Raw genomic sequence first — 22,849 nt, forward strand, 5'->3', positions numbered from 1 at the left:
AGGAGGCGGAGAGGGGCCCTGGCAACCCCTATCAGGGTCAGGGCGGAGGAAGAACAGGAAGAACAAGGACACAGTCAGACACATTACCCAGCAGGCTGAGAGGAACTGGGACAGAGAGCGGGACAGGGAGAGAGACAGGGACAGTAGGCCTGGATCTCCTCTGCCCTCCATGCTGGCTGTGGCTGGATGGAACTACAATGGACAGGACATCCCAGGTAAAAAAAAACAAGAAACATTTAAAAAGCTTCTTACTCTGTTTTCTGTTTCCGAACTTAAGTGGAAAGTGCTTCTGCATATTTTTATGCAATACAAACACAACTGACAGTGCAGGAGATGTGGGTCACGGGCAGGAATGATGAAAGCACACCGTGTGTTTCCAAATAGTCCGTTTATAGTGGATTTGTTGGTAATATTATTAGTTCATTGTCACAACAGCAGGTGGAATCAGCTCTCAAAATTGGTCGGGTGGACAAGGGCCAAAAGAAAACATGCCTACACTGGAAAGGACTTTTGATTTGATGACTCTGGGACTGGAGACTTTCTTTGAGCTGCTGCCGTTTCGTTATGCCGGCGCCTTATTATTTATCCAGTCCTGTAATTAGTGAATGATTGGTGAGATAATAAGATTAGGTCAGTGTGTGAGACTCGTCTCAACACCTCAACTAAAGCACAATCTAATTGATCTGTGCTTCTCTTTTAAAAGACACCTTCTCACCAGTAGGGCAGCATTTTACGTGCGAGCGATCAAACTGCTTTGTTGACTCTAGTTGAACTCGAGTTCAGCAGAGTGTGCGTGACGCTTTGCAGCACCTGTTTGCTTCACCGTCTGAATCCTGTGTGGATATTTCAATGCATGTCAGCCCTCCACACTGTTCACTAGTATGGGCTGACCTTTTTTTCCCTCCTCAGGGGTTAAGATAAGTAAGCTTGTAACACTAAGGTGTTAGGCCCCAAGATGATTATCTCAAATCCTGGATGTGTGAGGTGAAGTTTAGGTAAATGCTGATAGATATTACGCGCCTCTTCTTACAGCAGTTTATGTAACAGACACTCCCACATAAACAGGCACAACCACAAACTCAAGAAGAATTTCTTTTTTTTGTTGAGACAGCCTCTCTTGATCCTCAGCCTTGCAGAAATGTTTAGTGAATTATTTTACATAAAACACTTACCTGTGTTGTGTGTGTGTGTGTGTGTGTGTGTGTGTGTGTGTGTGTGTGCATGTGTGCGTGTGTGTGTGTGCTGCGGGGCCCAAGGCGTCGATAGGTAGATCATTAAAAGTAAGAGAAGCTAATCCTGGGCGCATTAAGGGAGTTGGCTGTGAAATGGGCACACACGTCGCGCAGCGAAAGAAAACAGGATAATTGAATTGACCTGGGTCACTGCACGGATTACCAGCGCGTCCTCGCCATCCCAGGCTCCTCCCTCTCTCTCTGGGGTTTAGGGAAGGACCTTCTGGAAAGGGCGAGAGGAGGGAAGAGCGAGGGAGCTGTGGCAGACGTGAGGGGTAATGAGAAAGAGAAGAGAGAGCGATGTAGAAAGGAAGGGCTGCACATCCACGCAGGCTTATGCGGGTTTGTCTGTTTTGTGCCTAAGTTCCAGATTTTGTGACCCGCAGTCAGGCCTTACTACGGCGCTCGAGGAACATCTTGTCTTTTTGCTTCAGAGTCACACACACACATGCATAACAACGTACAGGGTTGGAGTCTGGCTGTGGCGAAGCAGCCATTACCGAGAGAGGTGTTTTCTCACCTAAAGGTTAGAGGAAGTCTAGTATATTGGTTGTGGGAGTGCTCTTCATATTTCTACCCTGTGCTGATCAGAAGTAAAACAATATATACATGTATATAAAAATAAATTTAAAGCGGGGATTGTTTTTCTTTCTTTAACGTTGACCAAGTCAGGGTCAAAAAATAAACAGGATCTCTGTGAGCTTACAAGCGTTTGTCTACTTAAGTCCTAAGTCTCCCTAAGTCTGGGATTTCGTCACCTCCAGAAGACGATCTGATTCCTATGTACAGGCAAATGGAAAAGCCAAGGAATTAGAAAGGGATGTAAAGTTCTATTTAAAGTTTCCTATTTACACAATATTACAGACGGCAGAAGAGCTATTGAGAACATATGTACGACATCGTTTGGGACCGTGCTTCCCGCTCGACACATTGGAGGAAATCTGTGCGATGGGGAAACACCAGTTAACTCGTAAGAATAAATGTGGCATTGTTGGATTTTTCCTCCGAAATCAAAGGTGAATTCTTTAGTGGCTTTTTTCCCCCCCTGCCATTTGTACCACCCACGTTTACGGGCTGTTGCTGTGTGGTGGGGTTGTTGTTCCATGATGTCCAGCTGTTAGTTTCCATGAAAGGCTATGGTAGGTAAAAAGGGAAAAGGAAAGGGCACCTTCAGTCTGAAATTAGCTTAATTGCTTCATTCTTTATTGATGAGAATTGCCTAGACACACACACACACACACACACACACACACACACACACACACACACTCTCTCTCTCTCTCTCTCAGTCTCCATGCTTTACAGTTGGAAATGCCTGCATTAGGTACAACACAGAGGACCGGCTGACTGAGGATTTCGCTGGATTATTCTGTAATATAAGGATAATATAGGGCTATGTAAAGGCTCAGTGTACAGTATTAGCGCCGCAGAGGCGTTTCAACGTGTTTGTATGAAAAATTTGCCGCGCGCTTGTCTCCACACAAACAGCCGCAGGAATTAGGAAGCGATTTTCTTCAGATCCCCTTCGCTTGCAAACATCTGCTGCGTTCACTTGATGTCATTTCTGAGGCCACTAAGCACTAACCTCCCCCCCCCCTCTCTCTGTCTCGCTGATGCTTGATCTCACCCCATCTTAAGCTCACCTTGTCAGCTGACACAAATATTAGATATCTTACACGTGCATTAGTGATCTCACCGTGTGCGTATATTTTTCTGTATAATACTATATTAGAGGTGACAACTTTGAGGAGAGTTTTAAATAGTCTCCGCGTCTCCTGCCTTCTTATGTCGCACACCTTCAAATAATTACCTAAAATTATTTTTAGTTGCCCCCCCCCCACTGCTTTTCCCAGACCCGGATTAAAAAGCATCAAATCAAAGACGAAGCGTTTTGAAAATTGCAGTCAAGCTTCTTCTTCTTTTCTTTTTTTTTAATTCAGCATATTTGTCTTTGATGCATCATGTCAGAATCTATGTAATACTGAAATGGTGAGTAGATTAATCAAGTTGTCAATTGGCAAAACATTAATTGTCAACAATTTTACTATAACTGATTTACCATTTGTCAAGTCAGATCAAGCAAAGAAATGTTCATTGTCATTTGCTAGTCTCTTTGTTTTGTTTTTGTTGGACACACACACACACACACACACACACACACACACACACACAGACATTTTAATAATAAATGGATTGTATTGAAAAAAGTAATCCAATTTCCATTTGGAAAATAATATAGGCTCTCTGTAATTCACCTCCCTGACACTACAGTATATTTCAGTTTTTACAGCTATTTGCGATATAAAAGGAAGTAATCATAGCAAAGTCCTGACTGAGTATTTCTTAAATAGAGATTTTTTGAATTGTAAATGGTCGTTTGTTCCCATTAGCTGTTCCTCATGTCATTTCAGCATTTTCCAGTATTGTTTTCATTTTGTTATATCATGTGTCACCTCTTTGAAAGCTATCATTTAGGAGGCAGAATTGATCCGCTCCAAGGCACCTTTACTCTCAGACTGAGAAGAAGCCGCTGGTGAAAACACGAGTAAACGATTGATTTCTTCTCCTCCTTCCTTTACACACCAACTTGATCTTTATCCCACATAATAACATCTCTGGAAATATTTTTTGTGTTTTTGTCTGTTGGAATGAAAAAAAAAATACCCTACAGAACACACACACACACACACACACACACACACACACACACTCAGTGACCTTTAGTGGCAGCTTGGGGGATTTTGGCAATCTGGTACATGGCCGTTGTGATGTACATACACTCACATACAAACACACACACACAAACACACACACACAAACACACACACACACACACATACACACACACACACACACACACACACACATACATATCTAAGAGCATCTGATTATGACGACGTGAACAGTTCAATCACACGTGGGCTGTTCTTTCCGTTTCCCTCTAGCTGTTGCACATTGATTACATCGAGAATCTTGTTTGAAATCCAACATCTTTATCTGACTCTCTTCCTCTGCACTCTGTGGCCTCAGACTTCCCCCTCCTCACCCACTAATAAACACATGCTCAGAGACTCACACAGTCACACACGTACCCACAGACGCATACAAAAAAACCCCAACATGAAATCACCTTTCTGTAAAACCCTGTCCTGTTTATTCCTGCGAGCTCGGGAGCGCTGCGTGATTTGGCTTGTTTGAGTTCAGCCCTTCATCCTCTGGAGCTCCGGAGCCTCTTGGACTCACCTGGGACCCGCAGACAGGCACTCTCAAGATTACCCTCTAGTTTGCTCTTAAACTTTCTCTTCTCTCTCTCTCTCTCTCTCTCTCTCTCTCTGCGCTCCTCTCCCCAAGTCTCGGCAGTCTAAAGGTGAACACTTGAAATAATGAATCGGATCCCCCTTTCACCCCCTTCCTCTCTGTATTCCAGTTAAGACTCTCCCCATAGTATTTGCACTTCATTAAACTTGAAATAGGTTTAATATTTAAAACACCGTGAACAGATTTCAACCCCCTCACCCGTTGCACACCTCTCCACTTTTTTTTTCCCTCCCTTCTATTCGCTCTTGGTTTAATAATCTACTCTCATATTTTCTCCCTAATTCACTCCTCCTTCATTAAAAAACCAAAATAGATTTAATATTTCAGACTGTGTGGACTTAATTTTGAACCCCTTTCTTCGTGGCTTGCTGTCTGACTCGCTGTGGGTTAGATGACTACACCGTGTTGAGGCCTCTCCCCCTGTATGTTCTCCACTCTGTCCTCGTCCTTCTCTTTCTTTCTTTGTGGCTCCTGGTTCATCTTTCTCACTTTTTCCACAGTCTATTATCAGTTCTGTACTCCAGGCCTCTCTGTTTCTCGCTCTGTCTCCCCCACCCCCTGTTTGCTCTGCCCCTTTGTCCTCTGACTGCACAGATGATTTCAGCCCTTTCCTCCAACCCTATTGACTTTTGTGGCCTGGTCACCCCCCCCCCCCCCCCCCCCCCCCCCACACACACACACACACACACACACGCACACACATTTCTCTGGGTGTTCAGAGTTGTGACTTGTAAGCTGGGAGGACTAAAATACTGTTCTTTCCCCCTTACTTCCTCTTCTCTGTCTTTCTCGCTCATGTCAACCTCCTGTTCGGTCACCACCAAATTAAAAAAAGTTCCATCATCACCGTGGAAACCAATAATTTTCTCACCACCCACCAGCCATCTTTGTCATATGACCTCACATCCTGCTGGACATTATGGGCAGTCCACCAGCTAAAAGCCCCTTCTCCTACTCCACCACACCGTCACAACACACACACACACACACACACACACACACACACATTCACACAATTTTTCACACTCCTGCTGTCTGTCTTTTTCTCTCGCAGCATTCTCTCTCTCTCTCTCTCTCTCTCTCTCTCTCTCTCTCTCTCTCTCTCTCTCTCTCTCTCTCTCTCTCTCTCTCTCGCTCTCTCTCTCTCTCTCTCAGTTCTCAATACTGACACCTGCTCTATTTATAATTCTCTGGCTTTAAAAGAGCCATTTTGGACAGGAAGTTGCCCCCTTCCCACTACTGACCGTGGCTTTTTTCCAAAACGTCAGCACCCCCCGCCTCCCCACCTCCTGCCCCTGGAACAGGAGCCGGTGAGAGGAGAGTATATACAATTTAAGGGGGGGGTTAAAGATTAGCAATCCCACCCTGAGTGGACCCGGGTCGGGCCAATGTGTGTGCGCTCTAGTTAGCCATGGCCCACACACATACTGTGAACATTCACCCACTTATTTGCCCAAACTATATAAACACATGCATTGTACACCAACCTTATGAAAAAGTGTACTCAAGCACAATCCAATACAACATTTCACTTCAAAATGAATCTAGTTAAACTGTTTACACACACGCACACACACGCACACACACGCGCCTCTTGGCATTGATCGCTCAGGTCTAAGAATTAAACTACCCAGAATGCATTCTGACAGGATGTCCTCTTGGCACGGCACAGGGCAGGGTGGGTCGGGAGGTTTCTGTGGTTGAACATTCAGAGCAGTACCCCACAGCTAAAAAACCACCCCGCATACAACAGACTTCAAACTCCATCACATGTTCCGAATGTACTGCACACCGTAAATGAATTGGTGAGGTTAACTTTATTTATCAAGCGCACACAGTATTGGGAGGGCTATTTTATAAAATGTCATCAAAGATTCACTCAAATTGAGTGTTGTTTTTTTCATAAATAGTTTGGATTGTCTTCCATTTGTTTATATTGCATGCAGCACTGTGAATGACTGTGGCACTCAGTAGTGCTACCCAAAGTAGAATGAATCCAGAAATCACTCTGACGGGGATGTTTCCTCTGGCAAAATAGGATTGAAGACACAATTTTTCCATGACCTTTTATTTTCCTGAGCATTATGTTAGAGTGAAAACCAATAATTTAGATGAAAAAGAAAAACATGTTTTTTACTTTGTTGCCTATTCTCTTGAAGTAAAAATAGCACTAGAGGAGTCAGAGTCACCTCCTCTGATTCCCACAGCATCAAATGGTCGAAAAAGATATAAATAGCAATAATGTAAAACTGCAATGCTGCACAGTGGAGTCAAATAGTCAAATTGGTGTTTAACATTGACTTACACACGTGTGGTAAAAAAAAAAAGGTTGGTCTCCACTCAGTGGTTTGTTTGCTTGGTAGACCTGCTTAGCAAACTAGCTAGACCCAATTTTCCCTTGACCTTTTATTTTTTATATTAAATTGTAGTCAAAAAAACAATGAATGAGAAGAAAATTAAAAAGAAAGGTTTTTCACTGTGTTGCCTTGCAATTTTTGAGTTTTTGAGTTTTCAAACTCGGCATCAAATGGCTGAAAAAACAATAGTGTAAATGTGCAATGCTGCACAACGAGGAAGCGAACTTCCATACCAAAAGACTGTATGAATAGATTTACAGATAGATGTACTTCATTGATGCCAAACTGGGAGATTCCACAACACACAAGGGGCGATAAAGACTAAAGAGTGGCCTAAACATGGGGAGCTGCTGCAACAGGCTGCCACCTGGCATGGCAACATCTCGCCAAGTGAATATGCATTGGCTAAAATCATTGGCTAAAAATATAGCGCACATGTTGCCTGTTTTGCATCTGCTGTTGTTTGTCAGGTAGACCTCCTAAGAAAGTTTAACAATGCTGACAAAGCTAATCTGCGGTTGGCAGCACTCGACTGAACTTAGCCTTCCATCAGACTACTTTTTGTAACAGTTTTCTAATTACCACCCATTCAAATTTTAAAGTGTAACCAAATCAAGTTACTCATATTTTGTATTTAATTAAGAAACCCTACTTTCCATACTGCTTTACTCGCCCACACACAGGCACACACAATGTCCTCTTCTTCATCCTATTCCATAATATCGAATCACGTCTTTAAAAGAAGATAAGCGGTAAGACCACTTGTCAAACCGTACTGTCCAAAATCAATTTTTTTGTTGTGTAAAAAAATATTGCTAAATAAAGGTCCAAGTAAAAAATCAAATTAAACAAACCATTAATATGCTTTAAAAAATATGATATATACTTCCTTAGATGGTTTGAGTAGTAAATGGGTGAAACATTTTTTGGGGATCCCAAAACCTTGTGAAAATCATTCTCAAAGAATCTGCAATTTTTTTCTGGGAAAAATCTGTCAGCCTTACGAGCTGGGCCTCCTCCCCGTTGATGAGAGATTCGTGACAGGAGTCCTCTTTTGGAGATATGAGATGGAGATGTGATGTGATGTGAACTAGGATGCCCCCTCCCCCGGTGATCTGATAGCCAGTAATGGGCCCTGTAGCCGTGAACCTGGCAGCTTATGTGTCACACTGCACCCAGCATGCACCAAGACGACGTCGAGCACCAGCAGCCGGGATATTGAGACTTTATGGTAAAGTGTGTGTCTGGGTATGTGGAGGAAAGAGAGGCAGACTCATTATTATTAGTAGTATTATATAGTGGCAGACTGACTGACCAGGGGAAAGCGAAAACAGTAACTTTTGTAAAGAGTTTAACCTTTAGAAAAAAAAAGTGCTTTCCAGCAGGCTCGTGAATCGGTGCTCTCGTGCTTTCTCTCTCATTTTCAGTCAACCTGAGGGTTCCTCTTTTCCCGGTCTGTTTATTTTAGAGAGGTGGCTTTGTTCTGTTTACCGTAGACCCACTCGCTCCGCAGCCTCTACCCCCATCAGCGTCAGACCAGTTGGGAAAGGGGAGCAAGGAGGAGGAGGAGGAGGAGGAGGAGGGGAGGAGGGTGGGTGGGTGGGTGCACGGTGTTTGGACAAACGGACAACCTGAACAGGATATAGAGGTCTACAGCCTGTGGGTGTGTCGGTTTGGCCGAGGCACAGCTCGCACACAAACACACACACACACACACACACACACACACACACACACACTTACATACAATCGTGGGAGTGTTCCCACTGGAGGGCAAAGTCTCCCTTCCTCTTATATATTCATTCTCTCCTCTTCCCTTCTTGCCTTCATTCCCCCTTTCCGCTGTCACACCCCTCCGCACCTCCTTCCTTTAGACCTCTCTTTCTCCTTCATCCCTCATTCCTTCTCTTGTGACACCCCCCCCCCCCCCCCTCCTCTCTTGAAAACGGGAAAAAAGAAAGTGTTGAGATACAGAGGAGTTGGCCAACAGCAATGAGAAACTCGGAGGGAGAGGCCAAAATCACCACAGGGAACAATTATGGCTTGGGCTGTGTACATACAAGTGTGTGATTGCGTGTGTATTTGTTTGTGTGTTTCTTTATGGGTTTTGATGGAGGCGTTGGAGATGGTCCTGGAAGCCACTGTCTGTCCTTCACAACTATTTGTCCCCCTCCCTTTCTCCTCTATCCCTCCTTCCCTCTGTCTGTTTGGACCTTCCTTTTCCATCCCGTCAGTTCACACTGTCACTTCTGTTTTTACTCATCAGATACACTGGAGCTACGGTCACTTCTCGTGCGTGTGTGCGTGCGTGCGCGTGTACGTGTGTGTAGTATATGGGCTCAAAAAGGCAGCGCTGCTGTGGGTTAAACTTCCTCCTCATCAGAAGCATCCGTGTCTTTTTGTTTGTTGTGTAAAAATGGAACTTCCAGGCTTTGTTCCAAAAGTAAGAAATCTACTTCACATTGCAATAATCCAAATTACCCCAAAAACTATGTTACTGTAATTCCCCCCCAAAAAATGTAGCTGCCTTTTTATGAACACTTTCCCCCAATTAGCCAAGACATGACTTATCCAGACATAGTTATTGTACTTGTTTACCTTTTTTCAGCCATACTCAATATTTTTCATACTAACATAAGTTCAAATAACCGTTGCTCAAAGTGATACACGCAAGGAAAATTACTTCCCAAATCTAAACTTCCCTTCCTTTTAGCATCTTTTCAGCCTAATATTTATCTATGTATTTTGTGTTATGGTTCATTGTCACTTCTTTGAAAAAACCCACTCTGCTCGACTTCGCCTGCCCTCCGCTGTAGCAAATGGCAGGCAGACAAAGTAAACGACTAGTGAACATAGTGGAGGATTAAGCCGCTACAGAGCCAGATATTTCCCCACGGGAGTAAAGTGGATATGAAAAACATCACTAAGAGGAGAGTGAATATTGGACTTGGATCGGCCAGGTTGCCTTGAGCACAGCTCCAAATGAATACTAATGTCTCTCCGTGTCTGCGAGATGTGTAAATTTTGCCAACGAGTTCGACATATCAATTTAAAAGTTGATACTGTGTCAGTGCTGCGTTGTTTCCGAGGCCCCAAACAAGTGTCCAGAACATGCCGGAGGCCGGACATGACGATATCATCATTTTCCTGTTATATTATGACATGGGGCTCACTTGGACAATATTTTTCCCAATGGAAAAAAACTCCAGGGAAAATGTCTGGACTTCAGTGCCTGTATGAAAGCAGCTATAGTCACTTGGCTTAACCCTTTTACTTTCTCTGAAAAACGGATCATAGAAATTAAGTTTTGGAAGCTAATTTAACGGCAGCAAGGCCAGAATTGATATCAGGACTTTATCTTTCTGCTGTACATCCCCTGCTCTTCGTCATTAACAATGGTAGTTTTATTAAAAAAAAAAAGGAGGCCAGGCTCCCTTCCGTTGCTCCACTCTCCCCCAACCTCTTTGCCCCAGATCACCTGCCTGCCCATACTCCTCATTGTTTCCACTTTCCTCCACCTCTCCTCCTGAACTCGTTCCTTCTCACTTCTCTCATATATTGCAGCAGCATGCAAAGAATAACTTCATCCTGATCTCCTTTCCACTCTCTGTGTTTGTCTTTATCCTCGTCCCCCTCTTCCTCTTAAGTCGGTATCTCTGAATCTAAAATGGGCCATGGGCTTGTTTCAGGTGGGACCTCCCACAACAGCAAATTTTTTATTTATTAATTCATTAATGCTAATCCCCCTGTTGAGACTACACCTGACCAGGTTGGGAAAAACAAATTAAGGGGCCCTCATGTGAGACTGCTTCAGTGGCTGTTCAGAAAAGTAAAAGAGGATTTTTGCTCAAAGTTTGTTCACACGCACGTGTGTGCGTGTGTGTGTGTGTGTGTGTCAGACAGATAGAGAGGTATGGAGACAGAGTGTGTGTTTGCCTGTGTACATGGTGTAATTGTCTGTGACCCTGGCAGTTTTTTTTTCTTTTTTCTTTTTTACTTCAGCGGTTAGACTGTTTGGCCTTCCCATAGTTCCTCCAGCCTCAGAGACATCCAGCTCAAGGTTTAGTGTGTGTGTGCGCATGTGAGTGCGTGAGTGCGTGAGTGTGTGAGTGTGTGGAGGTTTTACAGGAGAGGGGAAAGGGAGCGATGGAGGTTAGAGGTGGATTTGATAGCGCGGCACACCCAGACCCCTCTCCCCCTCCATACCCCCTCTGTTCAGACCTTGATAAGTGGAGCCGCAGTCTGTGGGGGTTAGGGATTCCTGTCTGGCACAAACACACACACATACACATAGAAACGCACACACGCACTGGGATCCGCCCGTTCTACATTCCTGTGTCCGACTAAGGAAGCAGCCCAGCCGTCTTCCCCTCCACTCCCAAATTATCCCCTTCTTCTAAGTCACTGCATACTTATCGAACGCCTCTCTACCTCTCTCTTCCATTCTGACTCATACATACCTCCTCTATCTGCTGTGTTTTCGTCCCCTCCATCCTTCCACTGAGCACGCTGGCAGCAACCAGCAGAGCTTGAATCATCTCGTAGTGAGTTGTAAACTGTTGAGTTAGGGCAAGTGAGAGAGATCTGCCAGTACAGTGAGATACAGTCATCTCACCTTTTTCCTTTTCTTTTTTTTCCACAGTACAACTTATGTTCAGAACACGTCTCATATTATTCCCATGATGGTTAAGTCGTGATCTGTCCCTTGCTTGAAAAAGATGCTTTGTGTTTTAGGGAAAACAAAAATTCTGGATTATAATTATATATAAATATATTAATATATTTCCCTGCCACTCATCTATCCCTGCAGGGGGTTTGTTGTTTAATTAGTCACTGATTCCCTTTTTCTTCCAGATTTTGCTCATTGCTTGAACTCTGACGTACACTCAACTTTCCCCCTTTACCCCACGCCTCCCTCCTTTCCTCTTATCCATCTCTCTTTTCTCTGCCTCCCTTTTTGCTGCTTATATCTTTTGCCCCTTCCTCTCCCTCCTTGTATCCCCCCCCCCTCCCTTCCAGGGGTGTGTTACAGGGGTTAGGGAAAGGTCGTGTGGTCTCACGCTGCCCTTCTCTCTAATGGTGTCTTAATGAGAGAGTCAGAGAGGGAAGGAGGAGCAGTTTGGGAGAGGGAGGGTGAGCCATCAGCAGTTCTGCTTATGGCACGGACTCTTCCTGTGTGCTCGCTTGCATGTGCGTGTCCGTGTAAGTCTGTGTGTACTGTGTTTGTGTATGTGCATTCGCCCGGCCTGCACTATTTGACTGACCCCCTGCTCCATTGCGAGACCTTTCTGAGCCCTAGGTTCCTCTCCCGGGGGGAAAAGGGAAATGACACGTTTGCAGACTGGAATAAGAACCGGGGCTCGTCACACGCACTGTCCACCGGGTCTGGCTTGGGGTGGGTCGGAGATAATGCGGAGGTGAGGGACGAAGAGGTGTGTGTGTGTGTGTGTGTGTGTGTGTGTTGCGGGGGGCTGGCCTGTTCTTTAATTTGCACAGCTTCTGCTGATTTGATCATAAGCAATTAATCTCAATGGTTCAGCTCTGCTGCAGTGGGGGAAGAGAGGATGAACACAGTCTTCTGTTGCATGTATGCATCTCTCGCTGTGGCTTCCCCCTCTGTTCACGCAGTGTGAATCCAGCTGTTCTTACCTCTTATGAACAAAGTCTTTACTCACCTACAGGACAGTGAGATTTCCCTTGTTTGCGATTTACAGACAAATGCTTAGTTACGAAGGCTCCCTCATCCACGTATCATTTGTCTCACTTCCTTCCTTTGTTTAACCCTTTTGCTTTGCTCTCTCCTTTTGGACCGATACACATCTGTGCACGACAAACACGGCGACTCGTTCCTTTCGCTCTCCCTTTCTGTCCGGCCTCTCTGCCAGTTTTCCACCTCCCTCTATCTCCCTTGCCCTCGCTTTTCCTCTCCATCGCACCGTACTCCTCCCATGCTGAGGCCAGAGCTCTCTCCATTGTTGGAGGCAGGTTGCCAAGGATACAAGCACAGAGAGACACAGTCTTAATGTTCTGAGATGGGAGAGATGAGCAGAGAGAGAGGGGCAATAGCCTCCCTGGTCACTGGGCAGCCCGACAACAACGTCAATGCTTTCCAGAGAACAAGTACCACCCCCTGCACACCGCTCGGTGCAGTGCCCTGCTGTGAACGGATCACAGTGACACGGACTGTCGTGTGCTGGTCACCTGCCCTCCGTTCGCCCGTTGTGACTGCAGCGTATGATTGTAGTGCACGTCCTCCCGTGTTGTGCCTTTGTGCTTTTCTCAGGCTGCCACTTGATGTGGTCTTTAAAAGCCTTTGCTCATCTTGACAGAAATCTGAAAAAGTGAAATAATCAAAACATAAAAAATCAGACTGATTGGTTTTATTTCATTTCTGTGCATTGACAGGTTTCTTGGCGCCGCAAACTTACGATCTAACAGTAAAAATCCTCCGTGTAAGCGAGTCATCTTTACTTGTTAGTTCTATGTCTTATACAGATCACCCCCTTTTCAAAATTTCCCTCAAATCCAATGCAGTTTATTTAATCCAGAGTGCACCAATTTGCCTTTTTCCCTTTTACAGAAAATTCCCTGAACGCTTTGCCGAACTCGCTGAACCCAAGACGGGAAGACTCATGCGTGCTTAAATCCAAGATATCCATATATTAAATGACCAAAAAAAAATTGGTCTTGATTTGTCTTTAACATAGTATGAAAGAATATCACATAATTGTTTTTCTTGGTGGAAAAAAACCCACGAGAGTGAAAAAAAAGTTTTACCTCCGACCACACACAACTGTGATGCGATGATGTCCTGGACCTGTGCAAATCACTGGAGGTCAGCAAAAACAAGAATTTCAGGAGGTGTTATGGATTCAAAAAATAATACTCGAATGGAGGCAATGTTTGCATTTGCTTCCCTTTTCCTCCTCCGTTTAACCCAGGGCAGAAAGCAGCAGCACACATGGTTCCGTCCATCATACAGTGGACGTCTATGTAGTAAGACATGGATGTAAAAGATATAGACCATTGACAGTTTTGATGTAAGATGAGAAGATTTTTGCAGGACATAGATTTGGTTACTGGTTACTGGTTACTGGTTCATAATCTAATGAACACATTTGAATTGTATGTGTCCTAACATGAGATTTATCTCATTCATGGCTTCGCGATCTGCTCAAGCTGGATATATTTTAGATTTTTTTTATTCATTTTTTGCCAACTTTGTTTGCTCGGTAAACTCATCTCAGATTCATTTCCGGGGAGCAGTAAAGAAGTCATTCTGGCGAGCTAGTTGCCTCTGAGCCTCTGAGCTGGTCAGCGTGAGTCGGAGAAGTTTGTTAACCCACACACTAATAACCCACTGGCTCTGTACAGCATCCCCACCCTGAGTCCTTGTCGTTCTTCCTCCTCCTCTTTCCATTATCCCTCCTTTAAACCTCTGCCTCTCTCTCTCTCTCTCTCTCTCTCTCTCTCTCTCTCTCTCCCCCCCCCCCCCCCGCCTCACCCTTCAAATATAACCCTGGACTGGGCCGGACAGGGCTTTTGGGCTCGTGCCTGCTCACCAGTTCCTCCCCTGTGCATAACCCCGAGACATAACCTCTCTCTCTTTCTCGCTCTCTCTCAATCTCTCCATCTCTCACTCTTTGCTTTTAGCACAAAGCCCTGCGTGTCTGCCTTCCTTCCCCACCCAGCATTCTTTCCCCATGCAGACCTCTCCCCCGCTCTCTCTCTGTCTCGCTCTCGCTCTCTGTCGACTTCCCTCCTACCCGCCAACTCGCTCAGCCTCACCCTACCTTTCATTAGCCCACTCTTTATCTCGCTCACTTACTCTGCTCGCTCTCTCCCCCACCACTCTCCTATCTCCGCAGCTTTTGCACTCTACTCTCTCTCTCTCCTTCTCTCTCTCTCACCCCCCTCAGTTTCTTCTGCCTTTGTTTCTGATACATCTTCATTTATTCCTCTCCCTCTCTCTCTTTCCCTGCTGACCCTATTATTTTTATATTCTCTCTCCCTCTGCCATCACTCCCCCTCTCCCTCTCTCTCTCTCTCTCTCTCTCTCTCTCTACCTCCCTCCCACTCCTCGCGGTCCCTCTAAGCTGCATTAACTCCCCAGATTACCTTGAGCCCTGCAATCCTCCATCCCCCACGCACTCACCCGCTTCCTCCCTTTCCTTCCTTCACTCATTCACTTGCTCACTCGGAGTGGGTCCGCGACATGGCGGCTAATTTTGAAAAAACAAAGATACGTTTGAAATGACTTCCGACCACACCGCCATTTTCATGTCATTTTCTTGAACCCAACAATTTCTCTGAATAGAGAAAATCGATGAATCGATGAAACAACATAACTGTGGATCACTGCCAACTGAAGGAAAAGCACAGGACGGACACACTGTTACGTCTTGCTCTCCATGATCATCGACTGTGTTTAGATGCAGCTGAACTCACGGATTTACATATTTTCCTGTCACTAGCGTCAAACAGCTGAATGAAGAGAAAATAGCCATTTGATCCTTGATCATAGCGCTACGGTTTAACCATTTGAAAGTTACATCCTGCACTATAACAATGTGCTGAGATGTTGAGATCAAATCACTGCTTTGTGATCACAAAGTCATCTGCTAGATCGAGCGTGAATACTAATAACGACCCGTGTATCGTAGCTATGGGTCATATTAAAATGAGTAATCACAGAGACGGTTACGGGAAGTCGTCTCCTGAGCTTTAGCGCCACACAGCCTTCAACCAGACCAGCTACACAAAGGCCCGTGATACATTTGTGATGTACTTCTGAACATGCGTCGACAAGTGGCTGCAGTATTTAATTGCCTGCATGCGTATGTGTATGTGAATGTGAATGCGTATGCGTATGTGTATGTGTATGTGTAACGTTCTTAATAGCTGTGTTGCACCATCCAGTTTTTTTTTACTTAGTGTGCAATAGTCATCAGGAGAAATATAGCTTTTGACCATTTATTCTCCTATTAGCCGAACCAAGCAAATCCACTCGCTAACCAAAAGGTAGCAAGCTCACTAATCCACCCATCCATTAACTCTGCCCCTTATAACCATTTGAGGCTTCTGGGGGGTCTGGAGCCACATTCACACCTACAGGCGATTTAGAGTCTCCAGTCGACCTAAGCTGCATGTCTACCTGGAGAACCCCCGTGTCGACACAGCGAGAACATGGAAACTCCAGCTTGGTCGGCCTGGATCGAACCCGACGGTGCTGACCACAGCGCCACGCCCCGCGCTCACTAAGCCGGAGAGATTTCCCCGCGCCACATGGTGACGCTCGAGGACATTGCTGTGCTGTTAATGACGGCGGCGAACGGGCTTCACGTCTTGACACGCTGCCCCCACTGTCTTTGTGTGCATGTTGTGGCCATGGAGCTTTGCCGTCTTGATGCGGACGCAGGACTGAAGCGCGGAGAATAAGATGCATTTTTTGAATGTAGCTGTAGACATAGTCCCCCCCCCCCCCGGCACTATACCCACCCTCCCTCCCGCAGCCTCTGTAACCTCCCCCTCACCTCTCCACGCTCTCCCCCTTCACTCACCCACCCACCCACACTCCATCACCCCACCATCCACCTCTCACCCCACCACTCTTGCAATCGCTGTGCTCCTCTCCTCTCCTCTCCTCCCCTCCACCCACACTCTCTCTTTTTCTCCGAGCCCCAGCAGTACCACCTTCACCAGCACCACCACCATCATCTCTCTCTCTCTCTCTCTCCCTCCCCTCCCTGTCCTTTACCACTCTCTCCCCTCCGTCCCTCCCTCCTCTAAAGCCTTCAGGCTCTGCTTGATTTATGCTTGCCCTCCCTATCCACACACACACCCCACCACCACCATCACCACCACCCACTCTTCCCTATCTCTCCTGGAGGTTGTGGCCCGGCTAGTCCCTAAAAACAACAGAGAGAGAGAGAGAGAGAGAGAAAGTAAGGGAGAGGAAGACAGACACAGAGAGAGGGAGAGAGAGAGAGAGAGAGAGAGAGAGAGAATAACAACCTCTTTCACTTTCCATCCTCCCTCCTTTTTAACCCAGCATTTTTTTCATTCCCCTCTCCCACACTGCTTTTTAAATTGCCTCTGAATTCTTGAGCTGTTTTAGTGCCTCACTCCCCCTTCTCGACTGAAATTACTTTTTTACCCTCTCAAACTCTGGCATGCTGAGGAAGCAAGTTCTACCTTCCCTCCCCTCTTTGTCCACTCGAGGACAAACATGCACTGATCACACGTGCAGCGTGCGGGGCTGTTTGCGGGGGGAAATGAAAAGAAAGAGACAAAAGGTGAAGGGGAGACTTTAGTTTCCATAGTTTGCAATCGCGTCGCCGCAGCAATGTCTCATGGACAACATGCGGCGAGCAGCGAGGTCTTGTGACAAGACGGCTCTTGTAATGCCTTGTCCTCTTCAACCTCCGGCTGGACGAGCCATTAACCGGGCCGACTTGGGGCAAGGCTTCTTTCTGGGTCTTTCACCGCTGTCCCTCTCTCTCTCTCTCTCTCTCTCTCACACACACACACACACACACACACAAAGATACACAGCGAGAGAGTCTTTCTCCTTTGTTTGCACTCCCATACTCAAACATGCACACAAGCCCTACTTTCTTCTTGACAGCTCTCTTGTGGTCGACAAGCCTCAGTAACTCGTTGCTTAACCACCCTGGACTTTTTTCCCTCCATTGTGTTTGGCTACTGTCTCTGTTGATTTGAAGGTGTGCTGTGTTGTTTGTGTGCATGTGTGTGTGCGTATCTGACTGGAGGTGTTACAGGAGTGTGTCGACCAACAGCCGGGCCACGAGTGAGCGCGTGTGCCAGTAGTGGAGGTGGTGTCAACTTAAAAACAAAAAAAAAGAAACATCATTTATCTTTGAAAAATCCATGACACGACAGCGTGTTGTTATGAAATACACACACTCGTGCACACATGCACGGACACACTCCTTGAGCACAATCAGAACAGAAGATCAGAGGTCAAACTGGGTCAGCTGACCCTTCCCTCCCTTTTCAGACCTTCTCTCTCCTCCTCTTTACTGCGTCAAAGCGCACTCTCCAATAACACAACTCCCCTTGTGAAACACACACACACACACACACACACACACACACATTCACTCACTCATTTAGATATACAGTGCAGCCTCCAACCACAGCACATAAATCTGTATCTTCTATCCATTAGCTGCAACTCTCTCAATGGCTGATAAATGCAGGATCCCTCACAACACATTTGAAGTATAGTTCAACAAAACACATCTTTTATTCCAAGGTAAGTCTTATTCCGCCGTTGCTTTTTCCCACTCAAGCCCCCACATATACTGCAGCATTGCTCACGACTGCGCACACGCAAACACACACGCGTGCACGATCAAACTCACACATGAACAAAGACGACCACCATTTCCACATATTTGTCTCTCCTTTTTAAAAGGGGATTTGATTTAGCATAAATGTTGAAGCCAAGGCTGCCCGGCTACCATGGTAACCAAATTAAACGGAGGATCTCTTCAGAAAGCAGAAATCTAAATTATTCGGACTCTTTTATGAAGGGGAAAATGAAAATTCCCTTCACTGTACAGAGACCACTGCACTGTAAAAACAAAAGAAAGGAGGGAGGGGGGGGGGAAACAGGAAAATGGTTTTGTTTTTTGTATCAGAAAAGGCATATCCTATATGCCATTGAAATTCATAGGTTGTCTCAACAACCAGTATCTTAACACTCAGCATATGTGCGCAAAAGAATGACGTAACGACAGTGTCTCAAAAACTCCAGATAAACCTATTGCCTCCGAAAGACGCGACAATATGTGTAGCCACAAATCCTCAGAGAAACCCGGCGCACGTATGATGAAATCCATAAGCTGCGTGCATGGGATTAGGTGCGACTGTTTCTGGTGTGGTAAATGATTTTATCTGTTGGAACAGGATGAGGTTTAAGTAACACACCATCTACGCGGGGCAGATAAAGCTTACACAAGTGAGGATTATGTACTATATTCCGATTATTTGCTGCGGAAGCCTGTTTGTGGTCAGCTGAATACTAATTTCCAATATCTCGCGCTTAGTCTCGGAAAAGTGGACACATTCTCAGAAAGCAGGACACTTTATGTTGCACAACGGAGAGTGTCAGCCAGACACGGAGCCCTTTGCGAATGTGTCATACAAGTACGATATGTATTAAGTTCACACGTGTTGGGAGAGGGGGAAAAAAGTTGAAAATGTTACAGTTTTCTGCAAGGAAATCATGAAGCAATCACGTTTCCATATCTTGCCATTTAATCTGCAGCGTGTGACTGAGGCATTGTTACTGTATGACTGTGAGGAGGGCGGACATGCTCCATCTGTAGATGCACGTGTCCAGAGGATGCTGGGAAAAGTGGTCAGGGGGTCATCCACTCGTCCAATGAACAGATGAGTAGAGGGAGATGGGGGTCAGGGGTGACCCTCTTCTCTCTCTCTCTCTCCTTCGCTCCCTCTCCTTCCATTTGTCTGCCTCTCCTTTATCCATGTATGTGTACGTGTCTTTGTGCATGTGTGTGTGTTTGTTGTTGGCCAACAGCAGATCTATGTTATTGATTGACTCCTGTGGCTGCTGGGCTGCCCACTGAAGGAGGGGGCAGAGCTCTAATGAATTCCTGCACCTTATGCCCCTTGCGCCAACCCCTACACCCCCTCCTTAATTAACTTTGTTTGTGTGTGTGTGTGTGTGCGTGCGTGTGTGTGTGTGTGTGTGGGATGAAGGAGTGCGTGGTTGCATGCGTGTGTATTTTGTGTGTATCTCCTGTGCTTCCTCCACAGCTCAGCACCCCCGCTTTTACACTCCCCTGCCTGTTTTTCCCTCTCTCTCTCTCTCTCTCTCTCTCTCTCTTTCTACCCTGTCCGTTCCTTCGCTCTTCTTCCTTAATTTCCCCGACTTTATCTCCTCTTTCTCATCTCTCCCGCTGTAGTGGTGTGATGGTTTGATGGTCTCATTACCTACATATGTACGTCAGTCTTGTCTGTCGCGCCCCATCTCCTTCTCCTTGGCGTCCCTGTATCTCACTCACCTTTTTCAGATTTATGCATGTAAGTGCAATGGTGCACACAGGGCGTGTATCCATCCATCTGATCTATGATCATTTATCTATACCGAGCATGAAAAATGACTGACAGTGTGTGTGTGTGTGTGTGTGTGTGTGTGCGTGTGTGCGCGCGCGTGTGTGTGTTTGTGTGTGTGTGTGTGTGTGAGAGAGAGCGAGAGAGTGGTCAACATTGACCCAGTAGGCTGTGAAGAGGCTGTACCCATCGGTATTCCAGACGTGGAGGCAAACTACTGTCTCTGTCACCTTGACTCCCCCTGCAGCAGACGAGCACTGGGCTGCACAGGAAACACTTACCACTACCTGACTGTTGTTAAAATGGACAATAGGCCTATTTTGTTTTCCTGCTGCTATTTCATTTTCTTCACTCTTTCTCAATTGTCTTCACTTTCTTTATTCCCCATTAGCTTAAAGTGTCAATTCAGCTGTCGCTGCATGGACTGTGTGGAACAGAAGACTTATATTTTGGAAGACTTTCTCTCCATGAGTCTGTGATGTGTGTGGTGTGTATTTTAGTCTAAGTCTTTGAGAGAGAAAACAACCTGTCATCCGTTAAATGTCAATTAGGAGGCAATGATAGTGCGTGTGTGTGTGTGTGTGTGTGAGAGTGTTGAGCAGGGCCGTCGTCGGCAGTGTGGTCTGACAGTCTTGTAGATCTACAGTGGAACCTCCAGCGTCATGTCTCCTGCTGACAGCTTTTCTACACACACTCCTTTCAATGACACTGACAGGCAAACACACACACACACACACACACACACACACAGACATAATGCACGCATGCGCACCCACGTGCACACACACACACACACCGTCTGTCTGCCTTTCTCGCTCTGTCTCACCGTCTCTTTATGATCTCTATGTATTCTTGTTGACTGGTGATGATGAGGTATGTTGAGGGAGGTGAGGAGGGAGAGAGATGAATCAGAGCGGTGACGTGTTCTATAGTCGCTACCGAAAACACTGGGTGTAAATGATGACTCGGCTGAGAGCTTTGAGAGGATTTTTTGGGGGGGGGTATTTATCCTCTGTTATTTGTGTCGAGCAAAAAACACTTAAATCCACAGTGACAACTTCTCAAGTAAGATGTTAGATTTATGTTTTGTCTCACCACTACCAATTTTATCCCCCTTTGAAAGGGTTTCACAAATCTGTGAATCTGAGTGTCATGATTTTCAGCCTCTAGAGGAGCATGTAATCCCTCAAATTAAGTAAAAACAGGCATGGTCCCTCACCACCTACTTGAATTCTGCTGCTTTAGTTTGTGTGAACTCAAAACCATTTGGTTATGCCAGCGAGGTGAACCGAAGAGCCTCACTCATCTCCTCTCACTTCATCTCTATTCAGGGGCAGACGTGACCGAACCCAACAGCTCAGACAGCCGCGGCGAGCGCCTCGACTTCTTCCTCAAACAGGAGGAGGCTCTGGCCACGGAGCCCGGCTTCATGGGTACCAACGAATCGGAGGAGCCCGGGGGACGAGGCGGGGGTGGGACCATCTCATCCGTGGCCAATCTGAAGGCGGCGCTGATGAGTAAGAACAGCCTGCTGTCCCTGCGGGCGGAGATGATGGGCGATGATAACCCCTTGCTCTACGAGTACCTGCCCAAAGGAGCACACTCCCTGTCGTGTAAGTCACTATTTACTGACACTGTACTCAGCACACTGATCATTACACACACTTGGCACTCAACCAGCCACACGTGTCATCATAACCTACAAGCCATGTACACAAAAAAAATCTACTCGTGTATTGTGTCACCTGTGAGACCTAAAATATACAGGCTTTTGACATGAGTGTCTACTGCTGCAGAGTATTTCCCTCATCAGCCTCTTTATCTGGATAAATGCGTGCATGTGTGTGCGCGCGCGCGTGTGTGTGTGTGTGTGCGCGGTTCCACTTGAGTGCGTGGCAGCGCCAATGATGAATAGTCCGCGGTGACTCAGTGAGAGAACATTTTGCTGGGATCGCTCTCGCTGTCGTGAGAAAATTTGTTTGGTTTTATGTGACAGTTTCTTTGTGCGCAGAAGTGGGTCTACAGCTGCACTTCACAGCAGCAAAACAGCACAACAGAGCTGCAGCAACTGTTCGTGAATTAGTCGCTCTTACTGAACCAAAAGTGATGGAGCGGCTCTGCTCCTCTCGAGTACGGAAGAAGAAGAAAAAACCTGTCCGCTGATAAAAGAGGATTCTCTCAAAGTTGTTTCCTAAAAAAAACTCACAAAATCGGATCACAACACACTTCAAGTATTTATTTATTATAGCAATTCATTTCTTTGTGGTTATGGATGACGATGTATCACATTTTTTATATGTTATTATAGTTTTATGTTTTTGTGTGTTAAGAATTCTACAACCTTTCCCCACTCTCAGCACATCAACAGTGAAAAAGAAAATGTTCCACTCCATTCCAATTGTGATGCCTGCTGAGTAGTTGCTGTCGAGTAAATCATTTTCTAATGATGTCAATAATTGATCGATACACATGCTTAATTGTGCTTAATGTCACCAAGGATTAGTTTTTCTTCGATCAAGTCTTTTTGTGTGCGTGTGTCGCTGTCGGCACCACCTGCGTGCATCTCTCTGTGTGTGAGCGCCTATGTGAGCATACATTCCATGTGCGTGTGGGCACATTTGTGAGTTTGTGTGTGTGTGTGTGTGTGTGTGACTTGTGTGTTTCCGTTTCTTTGCTTTTACTGGCTCGTAATTGGATCTTTTGTCCCGAATTTCTCCCGTCTTTGTGAGCGGAAGAAACGCAGAGGAAGGGTTCAACTCCGAGCCGAGTCATGCCTTTTGAGTTGAGCCCCACTCACCTAGAGAAATAAAAGACTAGGGCCGACTACTGAATAGACCA

The 22,849-nt window shown here is 45.8% G+C and overlaps 1 protein-coding gene across 4 annotated transcripts in view; it reads left to right on the forward strand.

Moving 5' to 3' along the window:
• Positions 1-22,849, forward strand: part of zbtb46 (zinc finger and BTB domain containing 46) — a 58,107-nt gene that overhangs the window by 21,957 nt on the left and 13,301 nt on the right. For all 4 annotated transcript variants that reach the window (XM_035646175.2, XM_035646174.2, XM_035646177.2 and 1 more), the window contains exons 3-4: positions 1-215; positions 21,343-21,624. The exon at positions 1-215 is cut by the window's left edge and continues 725 nt beyond it. In XM_035646175.2, coding sequence (XP_035502068.2) covers positions 1-215; positions 21,343-21,624 — 497 coding nt within the window. The remainder of the gene's footprint in view (positions 216-21,342; positions 21,625-22,849) is intronic.

This window comes from Scophthalmus maximus, chromosome 3 (genome assembly GCF_022379125.1).
Source record: "Scophthalmus maximus strain ysfricsl-2021 chromosome 3, ASM2237912v1, whole genome shotgun sequence".
Classification (NCBI taxonomy): domain Eukaryota; kingdom Metazoa; phylum Chordata; class Actinopteri; order Pleuronectiformes; family Scophthalmidae; genus Scophthalmus; species Scophthalmus maximus.